Below are 24,129 nucleotides of genomic sequence, written 5' to 3'. Positions count from 1 at the left end.
CCTTATAAAGCACAAGTGAGCACTGCCTGGGTGCCCTTGTGATTAACCTGGTAGTTCTTTATCTATAAAATAAAATAATTTAATTGAACACAGTCCAGTTGCAAAGATCAGCCTAAAACATTATTGATCACAGACTGCTGTACGTATTAAGTCCCAGTTATCTCTATTAGCTGTTACTATTACTCTGTTATATGAAGAAAATCTTAACCAGTCCAGGTTTGTTTGTTTTTTTTTTTTTTGTTTCCTCCCATAAAATATTTTGACAGCAGCTCAATCAAGAACATACAAAATTACTTTGAAGACATATGAGATAAACATTGTTCAGTCATAAATATTGTAGATGCCAGCTTTCAAGAGCAGGGACTATTAATCTGCATTTACTTAGGTCACTACAAATCTGGAATAACTCCATTGGAATTGCAAGTTCAATAAATAATAAATTTATAGCTGCTTTACATGTGGTGATTTTTGCTGTAGAAATTTTCTGTAGAAATTTTTGCTGTTAAAATTTTTGTTGATTTTCATTCCTCTGTGTGCCAGCAGTTCTCATTCATACCCCTTCAAGGCATTTTGAAATGCCAGTAGCAGTTCTAACAGCTCAGACCTCTCAGAATATCTCTTAACAGGAGCAGATGCTTATGAGGACTGGGGTTTCTTTTGTATTTATGGATTGTCTCTTTTACCTGCCTAAAAAACACACTACATTTATCAGAGGATAAAAGTCTCCTTTCCCGGAAAGAAGTATTAGATTTTCTTAGGCTTTGTAAAATATTTGATGCAAAGCCTCACCATTCTCAAGCAGTTCTTACCTGACTGTTCTTCAGCTGATGACCAAATCCTGAGCAGATTTTATGTGTTAGGTTCACTTGGCTGATCATGGGAAAGAGCACCAAGATGTCTAAACTGCTGTCATTTCTCCCCATCCTTGTTCTGCATTATTAAATGAGAGAAAAGTGTAAAGAAAAAATGCTATGATTGAGATTAATTTTGTGATTCCTTGATCTCAAAACTCCTAACAGTTATATTCCAGGATTAAACATAATGCAAAACATTTATGATCATTTGTACTACAAAAGACACAATTGATTTTGGATTGCTGCTACTTTTTTCTTCTGCCTTGCTGAAAGACAGATTTCCTCTGTGTAACATCAATCCAAGGAACTTGACAAATGATGTCAAGATTATGTTTTATTGTCTCTGGGGCCCTTCATGTTATATATTTTTGATGTATGAAAGTGTGATGCAATTGTATGGATGTGTGAATCTTGTGAATTTTAAATTGTTTTCCTGGAAATCATCTTGCACAAATTTAGTTGTGTTCTGGAGTTTTAACAAAACAACAGTTTATTTTTTTAAAGTCTCCTTTAATGGCAAGCTTACAAAGAGATGCTTAGAAATACGTAATAACTGAAAGTGATGTTTTATGTTTGGGGATTTTTTTTTTTCCTGCATCTGTGTACTCCAGTAAAAATAATGTTTTTCTAAGATCACTAGTTTTATTAAGATTTAAAACCCCCCCAAGACACTTAATACATGTAAGTGAGGGGTGAAGTGTGTGAGATACATTACCTAGAGGGAAAGGCTCCCTTCCTGTGCTCATGCATCATCCCAGGGTGAGCTGTGGTACCACCTCCTGTGCATGTGGCTCCGCTCCGGGTGGCTGTGGGTGCCTCAGTGGCACTGGGCTCAGGGAACCTCTTGGGAACTTACTGTGTGCTACCTGAACAGCAAAAGGCTGGAAGTGAAACAAGAAAATATGAAAATACCCAGTGCAGAAAGAGAAGAAGTGGAATAACCCTTGTTTTTATTTCCATACCCCTTTTCACAGGTACTAATTTGATTATAGTTCTAATCCTTCTCTGTCACTATCAATACTTGCACAGCTCAGCCTCTGTTATTACAATCAGACGCATATAGTGGAGTTGACAGAATTTGAATGAAGACTTTTTTGTTTTGTAATACACTGGTGTTAATTTGGAATGTTTTTGTCTTAAAAAATGACAGCCTTTTTACACAATACTGTTCATGCTGCCTTTTCCTGTTGATGATATCCAAACTAAGAATTGCCTCATGTGGGAGTTGAAAGGCACATAACTGAGCAATCCCAGCCATGATGGTGAGCTTTGCTGGTGTCTAAACAATAATAAAAAATCAGTGTAACTACTCTGGAAAATCAATCAATCAATCAATAAATATGAATTTTATGTTCTGATGTCTGTGTGAAATTTTTATGCATCAGATGGAAATTACGAAAGTTCTGCTTCGTCTTCATATGAATTTCCTCTCCCATTCACATCACTAGTGATATCCAAAAGAGAAAGAAAAAATTAGGAGTAAAGTATAGAGTTTTGTTTGGCAATCCAGAGATCCCTTTCATATATGCACTTTTATCTTTGGGACAGTAATTCAGTTTCTACTTCAGCAATGGTATATGACTGTTGATATTTTCCATGTTTAACAGTGGATTTTAGATAAGGTTGGTCTGAATTCCCAGGACAAGCATGTCCATTCAGACACCAGCCTTTTATGAGAAGTCCTCAAAAGCTGCTGGGACACCAGGAGGGAGGCCAGATTATCCCGTGGTACCAGAGCGGAAGAGTTGAAAAGGAAAGAGCTTCTTCACTGGTGTAGAAAGGGACAGAGAGAAAAGGAAGTTGCAAGCAGGAAAATATTTATTTGGTCCAATGTGTTTAAGATAAAATCATCCTTTCTTTTAGGGTCAGGACAGCCTTTTTATAGTACAGTAATGATACCACGTACTCTATTTTGAAGTGGTAGAACTGAGATATTTGGAGAGCAGGCATCTGGATCACGTGATACATGCTGTAGACTTTGTGATGTTTTCATTTCACATTCCTGTAACTGGATGGGATAGATAAGCAAGCTGGTTGATGTCTGATGGAAAAAGATGTTTTCACTTGCGTTGGACTTCAATTTTAGGTTTTGCAATTTTGAAGTAATTCTATAAAATGCTTCCCATGAGTGCCATTGGTCACTGGAATTAAACAAATTGAATAGCTTAGCCCATAACATTGGGGAAATGAATACTGGAAATGTACTAGAGAAAATAAATTAGCAAATTGCTGTGTAATGCTGTTTAGTTTGCTTTGAAGCAGATTGCTTGCTGTTGGAAGGTTATTATTGACTGTGTTTGTATGTTTTGTTTTTTTGGCAGGTAACCCTGGACTGGCAGGTTATTACAGGACCTTTATACAGGCCCTTTATTGTGGACTGAACCAGCAGTATCCTGTCTGGGTTGTGAGCCATGCTGGACACTGTAAACCTCCGAGTGGGATGGAAATGATAGAAGGTACAATACTGCAACCTGTGCATGCAATTGTTTGTTCCCTTCCAGTTTCAGTGGCAAAGCTTGTGCTCATTGAAAACAGATTGAAATGATTTTTAAATGTCTCCATTATATTTCCACAGAACAATTTTCAGTTGTATGAGAAGAGTAGTGAAGTATTTTAGGTAAATTAGATTTGCCAGACAAATATGTGCTGTTAAGAAAATAAGAGAGTTTACTGTTGGCAGTCATTAGAGACATGTTACAGTGAAAAAGGCCTAGAATGTGTTTATGTTGAGAAGAGTAGATTAGAAAAGTACATTTTTAAATTAAATGTCCAATTCAGAGATTGAGTACTTTAGGAGAGATTGAATTATCTCTGAATTTAAAAATAGCTGTACTAAATCAGTGAATTACCTGGAAGCAGTATGTCTTTCTGAGACTGGGGTATGGGATGTTTGCAGGGGAGAGGTTGCTTGTGTATCTGTTAAGAGTCTTTTGCCATGCAGATCTGCAGCAAGAGATGGTGCTCCAAACATAGTTAGATGGGGGGAACCTGCAGTGAATCCTGTCCTGAAAGCTGATTGATATTGGAAGTCTTCTGGACTTGGACAAGCTACAGTGATGTAGTAGTAAATCCAGCATTCCTGATATTTTCTTCCTATATCACTCTGTGCAAACACCCCACGTTGGAGACCACTGATTTAGAGTGTGCAGACATTTAAATTGTGCACTTGACTTGTGAATGATGCTGCCCTGTCTAAAGGGGTCTAAAATGTAGCAAACTATAAAGAAATACTATGCCTGATAAGATTTAGTTCAAGTATATTTTGGAAGTCTAATAAAGACTAAAGTTTTCCAACAGCAGCCATCAATCACAGACTGCTTCCTAATTGACTGGAGGGATATCACTTAGCAATTTGGAAACTGAACAAAGCTACACCTTTCATTTCTACTTCCGTGTGATATCCTTCTATTCAGAGAAGTCTTGCAAGCCCTGCTCCACAGAGGCACACACCATTAATTGAACATTTCACTGTTCTACTCCCAGCAATCAATCCACTTTGCAAAACTATTTGAAACTTAATTTTACTCACTGAATACAATACAGAAGTTATACCTCAGTTTCAATGTCCTTATCTTCCTCCTCAGCTTTTAAAAAAACATTTGTTTTGAACACTGCTGTGAACATAAAACAGGCCAACATCAATCCTTAGGTGTAGGCAAAATTACAAATTAGAACAGTTTTCTAGTGCTCTCTTATTTTATTTAAAATTAGCATAAAACATATGCATGGACAGCAGATGTACATACCTAGCAGTGTTTTAAAGTGGTTTATTTCCGTGGACATCTGCTGTGGCTGAATGAGAAAAAAGAAATAGAACATTTCAGACAGAAATAAGTGTAGAATCATGGGATCATTGTATTTGGAAAAGATCAAGGCAACCAAATGCCACCATACCCACTAACCATATCATGTGCCACATCTGCTTGTTTTTGGAATGCTTCCGAGGATGGTGACTCCACCACTTCCCTGGGCAGCCTGTTCCAATGCTTAACCGCTCTCAGTGAAGAAATTTTTCCTGGTGTCCAACCTGAACCTTTCTTGGCACAACTTGAGGTCGTTTTCTCCTGTTGTATCCCTTGTTACCTGGAGGAGACCAACCCCTGCCTGCCTGGCTATAGCCCCTTTTCAGGTAGTTGTAGACTGCAATAAGGTCCTCCGTGAACTTCTTTTTTCCAAGCTGAACACCTCCTGATCCCTAAGCTGCTCCTCATCAGATTTGTGCTCCAGACCCTTCCCCAGCTCATTGCCTTTTCTGGACATACTCCAGTGCCTCAGTGTCCTTCAAGAAGATGGAAGGCATGCTTTTGTTTGTCCTTAGAGCTGCCAATAAACTACTTTTGGTAGCAAAGTGAGACTGAGAGTAAAGAAAAATTAAATCACAATTAAATTACTAATTTATTTGTCCTACTAGTCTGTGTTTGCCAAGTGCTACAGAAATATGGAATGCTGTGATTCATATCTTAATCAACTAAAGAGGCACAATTGATGTATTGAAATGTCTTATACATTTTAAGTAGCTAGTCAACATTCATGACTTAATGATACAATATTTGGTCAAATAATAAATTATGTTCAAGATAAATCTCTAGAACTTCGTAAACCATATGGATGAGTATTGAGTTAGACAGTCAAATCAGCAAGACATGTTTTTCCTTCTGAATGACAGGAAATTTTGAGTGGCATTCTTAATAGTCAATTACAAAATACATTTCTAGTTAGATCTTTTATGTTCTGTGCACTGTAGAAGATAATAGTGTGACCTTAAAATCTGCTAAACTAGCCTTAGTTTATAGTTCTTGGTGAAAAAAGATAGGTAATGATTGATTTCTAGTCCATCAAAAGAGTGTTTCCACTGCTTGCTCTTTACACAGAGGGAGTAGGGCCTTCAGACCATTTTGAAACTGAATTACATCCTAAGGAACAGTATGGGAAAAGCAGAGAAGTGGTGAAGGAATAATAAATTGTCTGTGAAGACATTGATTATGTGAACCCGAAATGTTAATGTACCATCAGTGTGAAGTTTTGAACTCAAATTAAGTTGTGCATAAAAAGAAATAAATTCTAGCATTACAGGAAAAATTGGAAGTGGTATGTAGCTTAAATTTATTTGATATATTGCTTCTTGGCTGTTGTTATAATTCATCTGAATGGAGTTTGCTTTTGCAGCCCTCTGGCTTACAATGAAATTGCAGAATTGGCTATGAGTGAGAGTCTGCCTCTAGCTCAAGTGGTATAAATCCAGAAAAAATGACTGAAATTTTTTGGGTAAAATTGAATTTATACTTTGGCAAGTTAATAATCATGTTAATTGCTGGCTAGTTGTCCACCAAATGACAGATAGAAGTGTGGGCATGATTAGCAGATATGAGCCGTAAGTTTTTACCATCATGATATGCTGTGCCGGCAGGAAAGATCCTAAAATAGTAGCCTGAGCAAGACAAAGAGTGTGGTGTTCTGTAATAAGAGGTTATGAGTTATTTAGGACAGTGATTCCCAAACTGTGATCTGGCTGATCAGACGCAATTGACACTTTAGCTGCTTTCCACTTGCTGAGTGGAATGAATGGTACCTAAGAATACTTTTCCAATAACACTGTTGTGTGAACATTTGCTGCAGTGCCCTTGGAGATGTTGTGCCACCATGAATGTGTGGTGCTGGCAAGGAGTGGGATTGTGGTCTGCACTGCTGCAAACAGGAGAGGAGGAGGAGGAGGTCATGGAAGTTTGGTGTTCCAAGAACTGAGTTCCTAAAAATAGGGACTTTTCCTTGCTGTTGTGTATCACAGAATTATAGAATGGCCTGGGTTGGAAGGGAGCTTAAATGTAATTTATTTACAACCCCCTTGCCGTGGACACAGACACCTTCCACTAGACCAGGTTGTTCACAGCTCCATCCAGTCTGGCCTTAAACATTTCCAGGGACCGAAGTTACACAGACACAGGGACTCTGTATGCATTTGGTAGTTTTTGCTGGCTTGTGACTCTTTGTTTTAAGTAGAATAGATCGTTTTAGCAATTGCTGATGAGGGAAAAGGCCTACATTGCTGAATCAGGTGGATCAGAGATACTGGCAGTCTCTTTGCTCAGTACAAAAACACCTCAGAATTAATCTCTGTCATAATCAGAAGTTTTTTAACCAGCAAACCCTTATCTGTGCTTCATCCCTGTATGATTAGTTATGACAGCAGATATGTGGCCACACTGGGGTATGCAGTGATAGCTGTGTTTAAAAAGCATTTATGTCTTGCGTATTTATATATACATATATACATAGGAAGAGAAGCAGTAGGAAGGCAGCTGGGCTGGCATCTCAAATGCATACGTTAAGCTTATGCATATACACATTTTATTCATGTTACATACATTTAATTCACAATCATTTCTATTTTAACATCATTTTCTGCTTCCTAGGTGTATCAGTTAAAATATCTGAGAGTCATTGAAAGATAAATTACCTTTAATATAAGTTCCTTTGAGGTTTAGTCAGTTATATTTCTATATTACAAATGCAGAAAACTCTGTAGTCATGTTTATGGCCTAGAATACATTAAAATTAACTGTAGTGAAGATTTATATGACACAATGTCTCCCAGTCTAGTGGTATCACACTGTAGATACAATAAAAACCCCAAGTTTTAAGCATGTCATCATGGTAGAATTATGCTGGTTTCACAACTATTCCATACCAAGTGTAGTTTTTTATAATGTATAGGGAGGGGAATGTTCCTGCTCACGGAGCTGGGCTTGGCACTGATGAATCACATGGAGCTCCTCACATGGTATTTGTCAGCAGTGAGGGATCCCAGGTCAGGGTGTGCACAGAAGGACTGGCTGTTGTCACAGGATGGGACAGGAACTGTCAGCTCACTGCAGTGCAGTCCTGCTGCCCCTTGTGATCCAGCAACTGCTGCTGCTCAGAAACCTTATTCCTTCCCTGTCTTGGAAAAGGCAGTCTAAGGAAGGAAGTGTGTGTGCATGTGTAAAAGTTATTAGGAGCCATTTAAATGTTGAGGTTTTTGTCTTAGCCTGGTAAGATCTGAATTTTACTGTATGGCTTTTAATGCTAAGTGTCTATTTTAAGGAAACAAATGGTCAGTTCATCTTATGAACCCACTGGAATGCTTGAAATCTAGATGTGTGAAAAGTAAGCAGCCCTAGGGATGCTGCACTACTCCAGTTACTTCTTTCCTTTAAACCACATTCAGTTAATTATTCATGGAAGTCCCATAATCATGCCCATAATTATGCAAATACATCCTCAGAGTGATATCTTGGCATTTGGCATTGACTTTATCAGTCCTGCTTAATTTTAAGCATGTGTTTAAAAGTCTTGTTCCATTCAAAATCAAAACTAAGAAAATTAAAATTTTGCTAAATATGAAGTATTTCTAAGTTGCTCTGTTGTTTTCTTTTCTGGCCATTCAAAATGTTAACAATTTTAAGTGTTTATATTATCATACCTTAGCAGCCATGTATTTAATTATAAAGATCATTTAAACACTATTAAGCTCATTTTCATGCCACTTAATGTATATCCCATTGAGTTTGATGGAGTAGTGACTAATTTTTCCTTGCTATTACAAGGAATAGGACTTTGTCTTTACATTTCTTATGGCTATATGAAAAATAGATTCTCTGCATTCTCTTATTTCTTTCAAGGTTTTCCACTAAGTCTGTTGACATAATATGTATTGTAATACTATTAAAAATGTCTATGTGGAGAACTTTTTAATCTATTCTAGTCCCTTATTCAACTAATTCCTTGGTTAAAAGAACCAAAATCTTTTATCTATACCTACAAATAAGAAAAATATAATTCTGTTTTTAAAGATTTTTGAAAACTGATACAATCTTCTGGATCTTTATTTAGAAAACAAGATGTTAAAAAAAAAATAGGCAGGAATTCATCCATTAGAGAGCTTAATGTCTTTACTGCATTCCAGGAAATGAACATTGGATGACACTGGATGTAGGTTTTGAAATTGTTTAAGGGTTATTTTGTGCATTTCATCCCATGACATAGGTATGTTCTCCAACTGGTACCACCATTTCTGTTTAGATGCAGGTGGCTTTTAGTGGGCTGGGGGAAGGTGTTCAAGAATGTTCTACCTGGTCAAAAGGTAACAGATCTATCTTCTTGTGTCTGTTTGAAGGCAGGTCACAGTTCCCTGGGATGAGCAGTGCTATGATGTTTCAGAGTAGCTTGCTTAACTATTTACCATACTGTTAAAGGGAAAGTAAAAACCTAATGTAATTGGAAAAAACCATAGTATTTAGATGATCAGGTTATTTTCTTCAGGGAGAACACTTAGACATCTTTTAACACAACTCAATTTGAAAGATATTGTTGCATCTGCTAACAGAATGACAATGAAGTAACACCACAGCAGGGAATAATCATTATGTCTGAAGGTGTAAGAGGCCTGGATTTATTCTTGTAGTTGAGTCAAAAAGTTTATACACTTCACAGGTTGGCTGCAGGAAGAAAAGCTGATCAATAGTTTAATTTAGTAATTCTAATTTATATTAGGGACCTTTGATTTAATTTTGATACCCACAAAACTTGCAACAAGTGGTACAGATCTTGATGGGATCAGTCCAGAGTTTAATGACATTTTTATTTTTAATTGATAGTGATCTATAGCTGTAAGAGTGAGAAACCATCATTCCAGATTCTAAAAATAATCAGGTTTGGAACATGGACCCTTTCAGATTTGGTTTCATTTTTAGGAATTTCCCTTCCTTTGAGGAGCAGTATATGCATTTCAGGAAAATACAGGAAACTGAAAAGCAGAGTGGGCAGAAGAAGTGACTGCAAATGGCCTCATTCTTAAATATTCAGTAATGAATTACTGTTACCTCTAGTGTATCTTAAATCTGTAAGATCTGAGTAGAGGCAGAGTGCTTGAAGAAATGATAAAGAACTAAATTATGTGGTACTGTGGCTTCAGGTTGAATGAGTGAGTCTCACTCTTGCTTGCTGGATGAAGTTTTTCTTTTTTCTAGTTTTGATAGCATGTGACACTACTGTCTTTCTTTAGGATAGGCATATTCTTACCTTTCTAAAGGCTGAATTTGAGGTTTTGTCAATTAATACATATATTGAAATAACCTAATTTGCTACAGTTATTGAATTACTTGGTTTGGTCAGGTGACTACTTGTTTGCCAAGTAATTCCCCATTGGGTTAAACATTATAGCAGATAATTAAAATTCTTTGGCACTGCCATTGTAGAGTCACTTTTTTTAGAACAGAACTATGGTTTCAAGCATATTATTGCTGATCTTGCTGCCACTTCCTTCCATGCTATGGTTTACATGATTTGGGAGATTTTTCAGTTAATTACAAAGAGGGCAATATCAGTGTTCCTGAATACACTTCAGTATGAAAGGACTTGTACATATTTGGAGCTGTTTATGTCTAGAGTGCAGGTAAAACTCAGGTGATATCTTATTATATAAATCATACTGTAAAGCCTCAGGCAGTTTCAAAATATTTGTATTGAGCTGTTTCTTCAATGTCTGCTAATGTAAATGGTTGAGGAAACCAGACTTTTTACAACCGTGACTCTAGATCTGCTTGTGGTGAACTGATTTACTTTCCATGAAGGACTTCTCAAATGTGCAAAATGACCACCAAAAATCCCCAATTCATCCCCTACCATGGGCAGAGACACCTTCCATGAGATAAGGCTGCTCAAAGCCCAGTCCAGCCTGTCCTTGAAGGATGGGGCATCCACAGCTCACAGTAAAGAATTTCTTCCTTATACCTAAACTAAACCTGCCCTCTTCCAGTTTAAAGCCATTTCCCTTTTTCCTATCACTTCATGCCCTTGTGAAAATCCCTCTCCATCTTGCTTGTAGCCCCTCTAAGTACTCAGTTTTGTACTGGTGGCACTTCAGTCTCTATTTTACCTATCAGGTTAAACTCCAAGTAGAATAAAGTCATCACAGCAGTACCTTGGGCAGGTTGCCATAGTTGTATGCTGGGCATTTCAGGTGGGTGGCTAAGAAAGAAACTTTCAGCATTTTCTTCAAGAAGGTTAAAAAGGAAACTGTTATCTTGGTAATGGAGAATTAAATTTTAAACAGTGTAACAGCACACTGGAGAAGAAAAGATAAAAATCAGAATTTAAAGTAGTCATTTCACCAAAATGTGTAAAGATACAAAATTTGCACTGAACAGCATATGCAAATGGTTACTTAAAGCATCAGCAACTGATAAAAAAACCTGCTACATTTATACAAAGTATAAGGGGAAATTCTGTTTGCTCTGCTGAGTTTTACCATTGATTTTCATAAATTCAGACTTTTGCAGGTGCTGTTTTGTCTGTTTCTCTTTTGCCAGTGGGGATCAGTGCTGGGAGTCACTGAGCCATGGTTGGTTCCCTCTGATGTCAGGTCACACTCCTTGTGTGAAGAGGAGCACAGGCAGAGATTACAAAGCTTTTCAAGGCAGGTAGCACTGGGAGTGTTGACTGAGTCCTGTGAGGTGGCACTGCATTGCAGAATATTTTGCAGATGTGCTGTGCTACAGCCCTCAGCACTGCTAGCAGGGGGTCGTGTTCTCTGCTGGCATAAACTGACGTAGCTCTTTGCAGTCAGTCCTGTGCTGCCAGTTTGCTGCAGCAGGAAATATAAGATGATAATTTTAAAGGGTTCTTATAATCCATCAGTTTTGAGGGATACAGATGAAAGATGGAAAAATGTTATGCTTGCCTAAGTAGATAATTTACTCCTTAAAAAGGATGTTGTTGTTTCATGATTTACAACATGAAATTTAACATTTCTATGGACAAATGATCATAGAAACCTACACATCTCTTTATGCGTCTACTGAAACAGTGTCATCCAAGATGAATATTCACAAGGGCAAAGACAAAGACTAAGTTTATTTAATGCCATCCTAATGCCCATTATAGGAGCTGGTGAAACAGGAAATATATTACTGTTATTTTAGTATTATTCTGAAGAGTCGTACTTAATTGAACATGTCAGTCTTGGTTGATACCACACTAATGAATAAAATTTTGGGATGGATTTTCAAGAAAAATTGGGACTGACCTGGCAAATTAAAAGTTACAGCTTGAATTCAGTAGAAGCATCAAACACTTCAGAAAATGTTACCCATCAGTCTGTCCAATCACTGTGAATTGTATCTAACTTGTATGACTGCCCCTCTCAACTCCCTGCTTTTTCACTTTTCTTTCTCTTAACATTATGGTGTGCACCTTCTCATTTTCTCTTACTTGGAAAATAATTCTTTTTTTTCCTCTCTTTGAAATAACATGGGTTGTCTTCCTTGGCCAGCTGTCTTACTCTGCTCTAAACTGTGGCTCTCCCTTGTTTGCTCTCAGTCCTTCTTTCTGTATTTGTATCTGTTTAAACTTCCCAAAGTTTTGAAGTGCTGTTTTCAATAGGTGTGACTGTTGGACTTGCCTACTGTGGTGCAGCACCTCATTTGTCATCACCAATGGAATCAATGCCTGTGAAGTGATACTCATCTATTTTTGTTCCCTTCAATACTCACACAATTTCTACTGTCCTTTCCTTACCATCTATGCTACACCTCCCCATTCTTGGTGGTGTGCAGAACATCATTCTTCTGGTTTTCTTTCATTGCTAATCTGTATAAAAGTAAGTTGTGTTGAAGCTTGCAGTTTTGTTTGTGTGGGTGAGTGGGGGGCATCGACACAGCCTTGCACTTGGCTTCAGTGTGTCCAAAACCAAGAAACATAGCATGGACAATCAGCTTCCCAGGGACTCAGACCTCTTTGCTTTTTGTTCCTTGAGGTCATATATGTTGGAAATTCAGATCTGCTCCTATACAGTGATGGGTCTCTAGCTTGTACCCTGCAAATTGTGGGGGTTTTTGTAAGTTTGTTTTACTGTTTGTTTTCTCTCTTCATAATACCATGCTGAGAATTCTTACAGATTGCACTTCCTGCAGTTATTCAGTTTACTGACTATAAAGTGCAGTCATTCAAATATAGAAAACTTTACCATATACATTATGTAAATCACCCATATAACATGTGCTTTATGCTCATTAAAGTTCTTGGAATAGAGATGTTGATTGGTGTAGAACTGCACAATAAAACACTTTTTAATGGTGTTTGCCTTGCATTGGAGACAACCAACAAAATTCTGCTTCAAAGTTTGTACTGTTATTTCATAATTACTTGATAATAGTTATTCGGAATAGAGGGGAGCAAGACAAAATGTAAAATAAAATAAGTTTCTAAGAGATAATTTTAAAAGTTCAGAGCACTTCTGTATGCTTTTAATAAAAAATCTGGGGTTTAGTACTTGTCATGTTTATTAGTTCATTCTGTCAGACTACTCCTGTACTAATTTAATTATAATATAGCTTCCTTTGAAAAACATATTAGGTGTTAAACAAGTGTCCAAGCAATAGTTTTGTAGAAAGCAAAGGAAATCAGTAGTTCAGTTTGTAAAATAAGGCCTTGTTATTTTTCTAGTAAAGAAAATAATACATATGACCACTTCAGTATCTTGAGTAAATGGCAATTTATTTGTGGAGGATACCTTTACAAAAAGTAATTGCTCTAATAAACACTAATGAGTGGTGTGTTTATCTTAAAAGTTGCATGAACAGTTCCTGAGGGTGCTAGGGCCAGACTGAGGTCTAAGGGTTAATCTAAAACACAATGCTTTAAGACCTAGTTCTTGGTGTCAGGAGGAGATCTTCAATATTTATTTAACATTCCTTCAGGGTTTCCATCCTATTTCTTTGGCATTTTATTGCTTGCTGATACAAATTATCCATGGTTCACTAATCAAATGAAAGTGAAACAGGCTTTGAGCAATGTATCCTTAGGGGATGCCCATAATAGACCCACAAACTTTTTTTTCTCAATTTTTAAGCTTACAGTTCTATTTTCACACTTGCAAATGGCATGATTCAGTTTTGAGGAATTAGGGTCTTTAGATAAGAGGAAAAAAAGCAATCAAATTATTTCATTTCCAGAATTAGACTTCATATTTTGCGTACCATTTTAACAGCTTATCTAAGTAATTCAGTTGTAGTTTCTGCATCTCACTACATAAAGGAAAAGATAAAAGCTTTCCAGGTGTTGCTTCATCTAAAAACAAGTTATTCAGTCAAAACTACTGCTGCTCCCACCAGCGTCTCTGTGTTTGTGGTGGAAAAAAGAGGTGGTATGTAAAGTCTAAAACACTTGACCCAATATGTTGGTTTTACTTGGGTATTTGGTGGAGATGCAGAGGAATTTATATGTCCCTGAACTTGCCCACTAGTTCAGTCTCCAGACACTTACTTGTCCTTACCCTGCACAAGGTCCAGTTCTGAAAATTCTTGACCACATGAGTTTATAGAAATGATTGACTGAAGTTTGTCCTTAGATATCCTGCTACCACTTCTGAGAGTCAATGGTCCATGGAAGAGGAAGATAGAGTGCAGGTAGACCAGTGGTTTCCCTCATTATATATAGTTGCAGATCACCTTTCCTCATGGCTCCTTCCTTGTTCAGGAGTAGTTTGGAGCCCTTGTTTATGAGCTGATCTTGGGACATACTTCAATGTCACTCCATGACAAGTGGAAAAGTGTTCATATGTACTGAGCTCAAATACTCAGTCACCTCTTGTGACCAGGGCAGTTCAGAGTTTGGACATGTAAAATTGTGAAATTTGGGAAGTGCAAAGGCGTGCAGAAATTTGAAGATTCTGTTAGAAGGTCAGGCCTCTGGTATCTTTTTGAATCTTCCAGTCAGAAGAAGTCTGTGATTCAGCAGACTTTTTAATGAAAGGCTAACTTTTATGAATTGGCAGCCTCAAGTCTGCTCATATAACTGCAACACTTTTTTTTCCACATAAGAATTTCCCTTGCATACACAGCAGAAAAACAAACAAACACAATTCTCTGTTATTTCCCTGAAAACCAAAGTCCTCTTTCCTAGCTGGATTAACTTGTTGACTGATCTTAGAGCAAACACTTTATTTTAATCTATCATTGTTTTCTGCCTGTAGTTTTAGCAGAGGTTAGAAAAAGACATTCATTCAAGCGATGGTGCATTTGTTTTTCCGAAAGCACACCAGAAAATCAATGCTTTGCCAAAAAAAATAAAGAAATACAGTATTTCTTTTAATACACCTATAAATAAAGTCTTAAAATCATGTCTTGGCCCAGATGGGGTGTTTGTAGCATAAGGTACAAGTCGTATAATTTCTACTATCTGAAAACTGCTTAAATGAGCTCTCCTTCAGCCACGGCATGTATTCCACACCTGAGGTGAAGTCACTCTGGTCTCTTCTTTGATGTAGAGCCATTGGAGTGCTGACTGCCAGTGTGTTTGTGCAAGTCTGTTTGCTTATACAAAGAACCCATTTAAGCTTCTCCACCCAAGAAATTCATGTTGATTTTGGATAATCCCTGGGCGATTTTATTCTGTAAAATAAATAAATAAATCTTTCAGACTTGTGATGCAGCCCAACTCTTGCACATTTTGGACTATTACAAGTGTAGCATTTGTGTTGGGTAAACATGAAGTGACACGAGGCGTGGGCAATTTTATGTTTGTCCAGATGTCAAATAGGATGCCTATTTCAGTACAGGGTTATGTGCCACTGGAGCTTCACCTGAGGAGTGTGGAGTTGGTCCATGATGAGAGTTTTGCATGGGGATAACCAGACCCCGCACTGCATGCTCATTCCCCAGTGTGACTTCTCTGTCAGAGGCTGGATGAGATCAATGTCCCGAGACGCCTTGGGATCTTGGAATGCCCGTGTGGGGCCAGGGATGGGTCAGGCCTTGGTTTGTGGTGGGACAGAGCCCAGCCCTGGCCTGGCAGAGCTGTCAATCACACAGCAACCCCACTCTGATTGGCTGAGCTGTCAATCAGTCACACAGCAGGCAGTGCTAACCCAGCTCTGTTGGTTCCTATGCGCGCGTCTTTCTATAGATCTTCTGTCTTTCTGTTGTTCTCTATTTCTTCTCCTTCTAATCCTACTTAGAATAGTGCCAAGGTGATTTGGTTTGGCAATAAACCACTATTTCAGAAGAAAAGTAAAGGTTGTATTAAACAGCTGAAACAGTTCTCTGGGGTCAGCCTTGGCTGTCATGACTCACTGGCAGTCTCAGAGAGGTTCTCTGTGTGTGCAACACAGGCCAGTAGCCAAGGGAATCAGAGCATCCTTGCTCTGAGTGTGTGAGCAGGGCTGTGCTGGGGGTGATTTGGCCCACAGTAGAATGTGTGTCCATGATCATCATCAATCACAACTGACCCATCCATCCAATTAAAAATCGCTTCCACAGGCTCAACTCTCCCTAGCTCCCTTAAGGAGACACTGGTGCACAGGCTTGAATTGAGTGTTCTCAAGTCTGGCCAAAAGCAGGGAGGAGAAAGTCATTGTTTTCACTTTATTCTGAATCCTTAGCCATGTCCTTCCTCAGGGTTCTTGCTCTGGCAGCCCATCTGGTTCTGAACAGACACATTTCTACTGAAGCCAATAGATTTGGGTATGTTGGCCAGAATGTCTACGCTGCTATTTATTAGGTAAATAAACATTAAATTAGGAATGTAATGTCGTAGCTAATTAATTGTATTTGTCTAACATAGTTAATCTAAACTTAGAAAGTATTGAGATGGGCCTAGACTGTCTCTGCTGTGCTATTTATTAATTTCATGGCAGCAGTCTTCAGCAGCTCTTTTAGCAGATGCAGAATTCATGTACGGAAAAGCCATTAGCCTCGTGAGACTGAATAATACAAATAAAAATTTGTCTTGTTTCCTTCTTGGTTTCTGGGGTCTTGTGAACCATGAAGAGTTCTCTATAAGATTTATACACCTACTATGCCTCATTTTCCCTTGCTTTAACTGGAAAATAAGCTGGAAACACTTATTTTCAATAATTGTAATGAAATGTAAAACATTAAAAGACATGTTGATAAACAACTGAGATGGCAGGGCCTGAGTGAAACAGTACAGAAATGATAGCAAATGATTACAAGGGACCGTTGACTCACTCAACCCAACACTATATATGTTACCAACACATATATATTACAAAATGTTTTAATGCATATATAATCAATATAACTTACTCCTTCACTTGTTGCTCTATCCAATGGGCCATCGTGATTCTACTATGCTAGCATTTTTTTGCTACATATACCTGTAATTAGACTTGGGATGTAGGCAACCTATTCCTGCACAAGGCTGAGCTGCTGTGTAATTTAATGTAGGATAGGCAGCTTTTGCTAAAAGTAGAAACTAAATTTAAAAACAGTGGTTTTGCCTTAGGCTTTTATTTAGGGTTTTGGAAAATAGAACAAACTCTTTGTTTTCCATTACATGCAGAAAGCCTAATAAACAAAATATCACTTCTCATCTAATTTTGCATTCCTTGGGTGTATTTTGGTAAACCCTTTTTTTGTTTTGAGTAAATTGCTCTAAATTATGCTGGGATATGATCATTGGTAGTTTTAGCAGAAATACTAGTTTAACTGAAGAACAAGTTTGTTGGGACTTTGATGGTAATTATTTTAACTCAGAAAATATCCATCTTGAGCAATTATTTTTCTTCTAAAGGATGTTTCATACAGATGATCAAAAAGGTGATGCAGTGCCAGCCCACTTGGGCTACCAATTAGTTCTGTCACTATCAACCTCCCAATAACTTCACTACAGCAGAGTTAGTAACTTTTAGTATTTGAGATTACTGTCCAGTTGCCATGAAATTTACTGTGTATGAATTAAAGCACTGGCAGCCGGAATTTGATAAATGCTGTTCACAGTCATAGACAGTTAACTAAGAGTTAACCTCTTTCCTCAAGCAGGTGCAGAACAATCCGAAACAGAAGTACGATCATGACTTTCTTGTACAGTAGCTTTTCAATGTATTTCAGTCTTTTTAATGTATTTATCTTTACAGTGTCTTTGCCTGATGGACACTTTCTTCCACATCTATTTTTCACAGGGGAGACTGTAGCAGAGCTCATCAGAAGACACCAAGTGGGAAATTAAACACTTTACTGGGCCAGTTAGGGCTGTGTGTGCACTCTGTCAGCTGCTCCTGAGTTATTAGCGGTGGGTGGCTTTTGCCAGCAGCCTAGGAGCCATCTGTAGGACCATGCTCAGTAACTTGCTGGTCCCCACTGCGTGTCCAAAGTATGCTGCCAGGAGGTTTAGCTTACTTCAGGCAAGTCAGCCTGTAAGGAGCATAAAAGATCAAAGGTTTAATGTGTAGTATGAAACTGAATCCTGAGATAATAGCACAGTTTTAAGAGATTAAGTGATGTTAGTACCACTCCATCTTGTCTCGATAAGCTAGGGGCATTCATTCCTTCATTTTTTTTTTCTCTTTTCTATTACTCTTTTCAGTATTTCTTGTTACAGTCATGTCAGTAGAGTAGTCCAGCATAAACTGGAGTGGTGTATCCTTAACTTAGTGTTTAGTTTAGTGGGTAAAACTCTTTTCTATAGCAGATGAAAGAGCTGTGAATGCCCTTAGACTGGGGGGACTTCAGATATACATATCACCCTTGTAATAAGCAAGTTACAGATGCCTGAATTGCTGTATATTTTTACAGACGCCAGTTCAATTTGTCTTGTTGACTGGCCAGGAAGCAAGAAGCCAAGTCCTCTTCATGAGGGATTGCCCAAGCTCCTTTAGAAGGTCTCTGGCAAAGCAGGAATGAAACTGTACAGTAATCTAGAACCATGAAGCTCTTAACTTGATTTTCCTCTTTGCAGCTGAATTGACAATGATAAGAACCTGCATTAACAGGGATATTTTATATAGATGCTAGTGTTCTGTGTTGACACGTAGGCATTTCCTATTTTTCCTCATTCCATGGGACATTTTTGTGCATCTTTAGGACAGGAGATTATGAATATATGGAGGTTGCTACTGCATGACGACATATATGGTAGCTTGTCTTCTGTGGGTGGGACTGATTCCTGGGCAGTATTGCTGTTGTAGGTCCTGATCTCTCAATGTAAAGTTGGATTGATTCAAGCTGATCCAATGCCCTGAGTTTGGTCTTGTTCTGAATGAAGGAGATGAAGGATGATGTGCTATGAAATCTCCATGTGTTTACATATCTTGTGCTGGTTCCCAAGCTACACATAAGGCTTTATATCCTGTGCATGTGATTTATCTGTCAGTATTTTCCATTGGTGGTAACTGAAAATTAAATTTTTAGGTCTGGTGAGGGGTTTTTTTTGGGTTTTGTTTATCTGGGTTTTTTAAAATAAATACATGTTTTTATTTCAGTGTTCTACCGAGAAGATGGACAAAAAAAAAAAAAAAAGTGCCAGAAATTTTATTCACTGAACCAAAGGACTTCTTTTCTTTTATGTTTCAGACACAGATATTAAGGAGCTAGAGGATGTTTTTGGACTTAACGGACAAGTAGAGCATAAGCTGAACTTCCTCAAAAAGAATGTATCAAAAGATATAAAGCTGGTACTGATTGCTCATTCTATTGGTTGCTACATCACCCTGGAGATGATGAAACGAGCATCAGAACTTCAGGTACATAAACCTTCTTGAGTGGGAGTTGCTTTATTAGCAAAGCAGTGCACGTGGTCAGCCTGCGGCTAATGCCATGTAGCTTCTGTGGAAACTCTATTCTGTTCTACACAAACAAACAAACAAAAATAAAGGCTTGATCCTAGTAACATTTAAAGCAGATTGATGTAATTCTGAGTCTGAATTTGGATCTTTTATGCCCTTGGAATATAAATAATTAATAATGGCGAGACATATATTTATGACTTCTTGTTCTCATCTTTAAATAAATTACAAGCAAATCACTAGACGTTTGGCAATTGCATTATGTGTTACACCAAAAATTAAGACTGGTCGTGATTTTTATAGTGGTCTCTTATCTTGAGGCGAACAGATTGCTGGTTAGACATGGGAAAATGTATGGGAATGAATATTAATATAAATTTTGAGAAGTACTCCTATGAAAAACATTGATTTTAAAATTTAATGCAAATATCACTGCTTCTGCAATTCAGTCTTGGTTTGTGTAACTCAATGAGAGAGCTGTAACTGCATGTTCTGTATACCTGAACATTTTTCTTTGTCCCTGTGAAGCAGTAAGAAGGCTGAAGCAGGACCATATCCTTGCCCTCTGTAAATAGCAAACTCTACTCAGTATTAACTGTCTGTTAATGGCTGATAAATGGAGAATAGGGAGTTTTTATTCTTAAACATTCACTCTTACTAAATCATTGCTTCTTCCTTTACTTTATACAATCTTTATACTTTATACTTTGTACAAGTGGAAGGAAGGTCCATGTTAGTGGTGACATGAAGTCTGGGGTTAATATATGCGTGTGGTTAATACATGTAATGCATGTGGTTAATATATGCATATCCACTGCTTCGCAACTATTTCCACTGCACATCTAACTTCTTCTTCCTTTAAAGGTAAAAGGAACTAAAAATGTGAAACATGAGGATAACCTGATATATTTCTACAGACATATTTCACTTTGTGATTACAAACAGGAATATTTTTTAAAAAAGAGAAATTTTACATACTTTTAGAAAGGAGCATTCTAGAAAATATGTGCATTAATTTGTTCAAATGTGCCAACTTTTTTGCGGTCAAAATCTTTAGTCTTTATTGCTCAAATGATTTTATCTGCTTTCAATTAAACTAAAAATTGTTGAGTAACATTTTTATACCTGGCTCACCGGATGCTGGCAGCTTTTTGTCAGTATTTTGAAACTTAGGGATCTTTGGGACCCTCTTAGACCTCATGGTGCACTGTGTGCATAAAGTTAATATATGGCAAGCTACATTTAAGATGCATTCAACAATAGAAAATATTTGTGTAAGCCGGAGTATTGTGCAATCTTTGTCCCTTTGCCAAAATAAGTTAACTCTTAGGTTTTATAACATATGAAGTGTGATAATAAGAAACTTGTGTTTCCATCTCTCCCTTTATTTTTACTGGAATATTTGATTCCCACAAGATTTTGAGCACATGTGTATTTTAGTAGCTAGATCATTTGATTTTATATTTGTGTAGTTCTTGGTGATATTTTTTCATTATATGAATTTTGGGTTTGGTCTTTAAATTCTCTGCTTTGCAAAGTGCCTTTTGTTATTTACAATTTATTTTATTCTGAGCTAGAGGTAAATTTGTTGTATTTTTTATTCAAATAATCCAGTAAATATTTATATTTGGAATGTATGTTTAACAGATTTGATTTTTAGAATCACAGAGTCATAGAATTGTTAAGTTTGGGAAAGATCTCTAAGGTCATTGAGTCCAGTTTTTAATGCAGCACTGCTGCGTTCAGCACTAAACCATGTCCCCAACAGTGTCACATCCACATGTTTCTTGAACCCGTCCAGGATGGTGATTCAACCACTTCCCTGTGCAGTCTGTTCCAGTGCCTGACCCCAATTCACTGAAGAAATTTTTGTTTCACAATTTAAAGCTCTTCTGTAGTCCATCCACATACAGACTAGATTGTCCCTCCCTGAGCATGCATGAACAGGAGAAAGTACATCCCCTTCTCTCTCCTCGTTGGTTCCTCTTCAGCTATCAGTTTTCACAGAATCACAGAATCGTCAGAGTTGGAAGCGACTTTCAAGATCATCAAGTCCAGTCAAGATCATCAGCCCAGGACTACCATATTCATCCCTAACCCATATCCCCAGGTGCCTTTTCCAGTATGCCTTTTCAACACTTCCATAGACAGTGCCTCCACTACCTCCCAGAGCAACTTATTTCAATGCCTAACCACTCATTCAGTGCAAAAAAAAATATTTAAGAACTAATCTGACTCTCCCTTGGTTCAATTTAAGGCCATTTCCTCGTATGTTTTCACTTGAGACGGGGCAAAAGAAACTGACCCCCACATCACTGCAGCATCCTTTCAGTTATAGAGGTCTTCCCTAAGCCTCCTCTTCTCCAGACTAAAAAAACCCAGCTCCTTCAGCCACTTTCCATAAGACTTGTCATCTAGACCCTCTGCCAGCTTTATTGCCCTTCTTTGAACCTGAATGCTGCTGCTATCTAGGGCCCCTGTGCTCTGCAACTAAATTAAATGCAAGTAAACTGCATTTTTTCCTTAAACTTGTGTGAAATAATGCTTTCTTCTTTAATTAAAAGAAATGAAATAGGAATTGCCAATTTTTTCCGGCATGAATTCAGTTTTGGAGCCCATCCCCATTTTCCCATTGACTCTCAGGGAGGCTTCCATTGAGGTTCCTTCAGGAGACCCATTAACACAAACTTAGTCTTAGGCTGATGCCTTTAACCGAGTCTGATTAGTAGAGAAGGGCACACAGGTTATATCCATACTTGTAACTACGTGGGGCTATGGCACAGATTTTAGCACTGGGACAGTGATGCTTTAAACTTGTCTTTAAGTGACTTTCTGGCCCAAAGGAAGTTGACACTCCCAGGAGCGCTCTTGCATGGTTCTGGGCTTGGCTGAGGTCCAGAACCATTCCTAGTAGTTAGTTTGGATGCTGACATCCTGTTTGGAGGCAGGAGGAGACTCATCCATGTGAGCACAGATCATCCCATGCCCTCCTGTTCAGTGAAAGGCTGCAGAATAATTCCTGGCTGCTCTGTTTTCTGGCTCATGAGTAACCACAAACACTTTCCAGTTGTCATGGTGGGCTTCAAGTCTCAACCACATTCACCTCTCCGTGGGAAGTAGAGCATCCAGATTTTGCCAGACTGCTAAAAAATTTTGGCACTTGGAAGGAAAAAAATCAGGCTCATTTTGTGAAGATGGAAAACTGCAGTAATGTACAGCTTCCCTGATACTTGGGCTTAACCTCGTAATCTTCTTCGCTCTTTATTCAGACAACAGAACTGAAAAATGAGGCTCTGTGACAAAATTATTTTCTCAGTTGTTGGAACATGCATCTGACCCATAAATATGCTACATCCTCCAGGCATTCTGTTCTAAAATGGAAATCCTTACTTGGAGGATTTCCTTGTACTTTACTGGCAACACTATTGAGTGTTTCCTAAAATACTCCATTTGATCATTAATTTAATCAAAGATTGACAAGTTTCCTTGCTAGTGAAACTCAGTCTCTTACAGAATTAATCTTTCATTTGTAGTGATGCTTTTGAAATGCTAACACCTTTGCGGTAGTAAATTAACTCTTGGTGAGTACAATTTAAGTATTGCTCTTCCTGTAAAACTCATTGAAGAGGATGAATTTAAAACCTCCGAGTAGTATCAATGGAAGCAAATTAAATTTCTCTAATATGTAAATCAAACCCATCAAACCCATGAATTGCTACTGTGTCTCAGTGGTGTGAAGAAATATTGGGTATTGCTGGAATTTGTTGATTTCATAAATGATAGCTAAAACCACAGAACCTGGAATAGTTGTGCATAAAACGCATTGCTAACTTGGAAACCCTGACACATCATTTCTGTGCACATACTGATTATTTAGTTTCAGTTGTTGAACACTTGATTGTGAGTATGGGAGGCACTTTCATAATGTTAGGAAAGAGAAAACAACCATGTTTTTAAATATGGGTACTTCTACAAGGAAACAAAGTTCTTTACTCGGGAACTACTGGAAATCTACAGGATCTGTGAGATTGACAGAGGGGGATTTTTTTAACAGTACAGGAACTACTAAGCATGTCTGACCTTTGAGATAATAGGGAATCTTTTCAACAGGATTAAAGGAAGGGGGGAAGAATATATGAAAGCAGTGATAGTCATTCAGTTTCTGTTTTGCTGAGATTAGAACCTAAATACCTAATCCAATACTCATTAAAGAAACATCATCTGAAAGGAGAGCAATGTAGCAGGTTGTGACTAGAAGTTCTTGTGTTTTATGGAAAGAGAGAAAAGATGAAAATATAAACACTCATGAGAGAAAAAGGAATATAAATTTTTATTCCATATTGGAAAGTTTCATTTGATATAATAGCTTCTGATTCCAATGTTGATTACCTAAATTAGATGTCATGGTACTTTAAACAAAGTCAGTTTATATAGCTGTTGTCTTGGTGAATTGACTTCTGATGGTCTCAATGTCTGTTATAAAATATGCTTAGCAAGGCATATTTACCTTGAATGCTCCCTTTCAACAGTAAGCTTATCTCAGATATTTTGAAAAGTACAGCAAGACTGTATAAAATAGAGAAATATTACGGGAATATCTATTGAGAGAGGGAGTAATAATTATATGAATTTTTTGTTGGTTGCAGGCCTAAATGAAAAAGTGAAAAAAATTAGCATAAAATATAAAATGGGTAAAAGACTTTCAGTAACACAAAC

At 37.6% G+C, this 24,129-nt stretch overlaps 1 protein-coding gene across 2 annotated transcripts in view; it reads left to right on the top strand.

The window, feature by feature from the left end:
- Positions 1–24,129, top strand: part of LDAH (lipid droplet associated hydrolase) — a 112,242-nt gene that overhangs the window by 28,347 nt on the left and 59,766 nt on the right. For both annotated transcript variants that reach the window (XM_018921240.3, XM_018921225.3), the window contains 2 exons: positions 3,176–3,310; positions 19,202–19,371. In XM_018921240.3, the coding sequence (XP_018776785.1) occupies positions 3,176–3,310; positions 19,202–19,371 (305 nt within the window). The remainder of the gene's footprint in view (positions 1–3,175; positions 3,311–19,201; positions 19,372–24,129) is intronic.

Source organism: Serinus canaria, chromosome 3 (assembly GCF_022539315.1).
Source record: "Serinus canaria isolate serCan28SL12 chromosome 3, serCan2020, whole genome shotgun sequence".
NCBI lineage: Eukaryota > Metazoa > Chordata > Aves > Passeriformes > Fringillidae > Serinus > Serinus canaria.
Note: the sequence above shows the minus strand (reverse complement) of the source record. Positions and strands in the feature narration are given on the sequence as shown.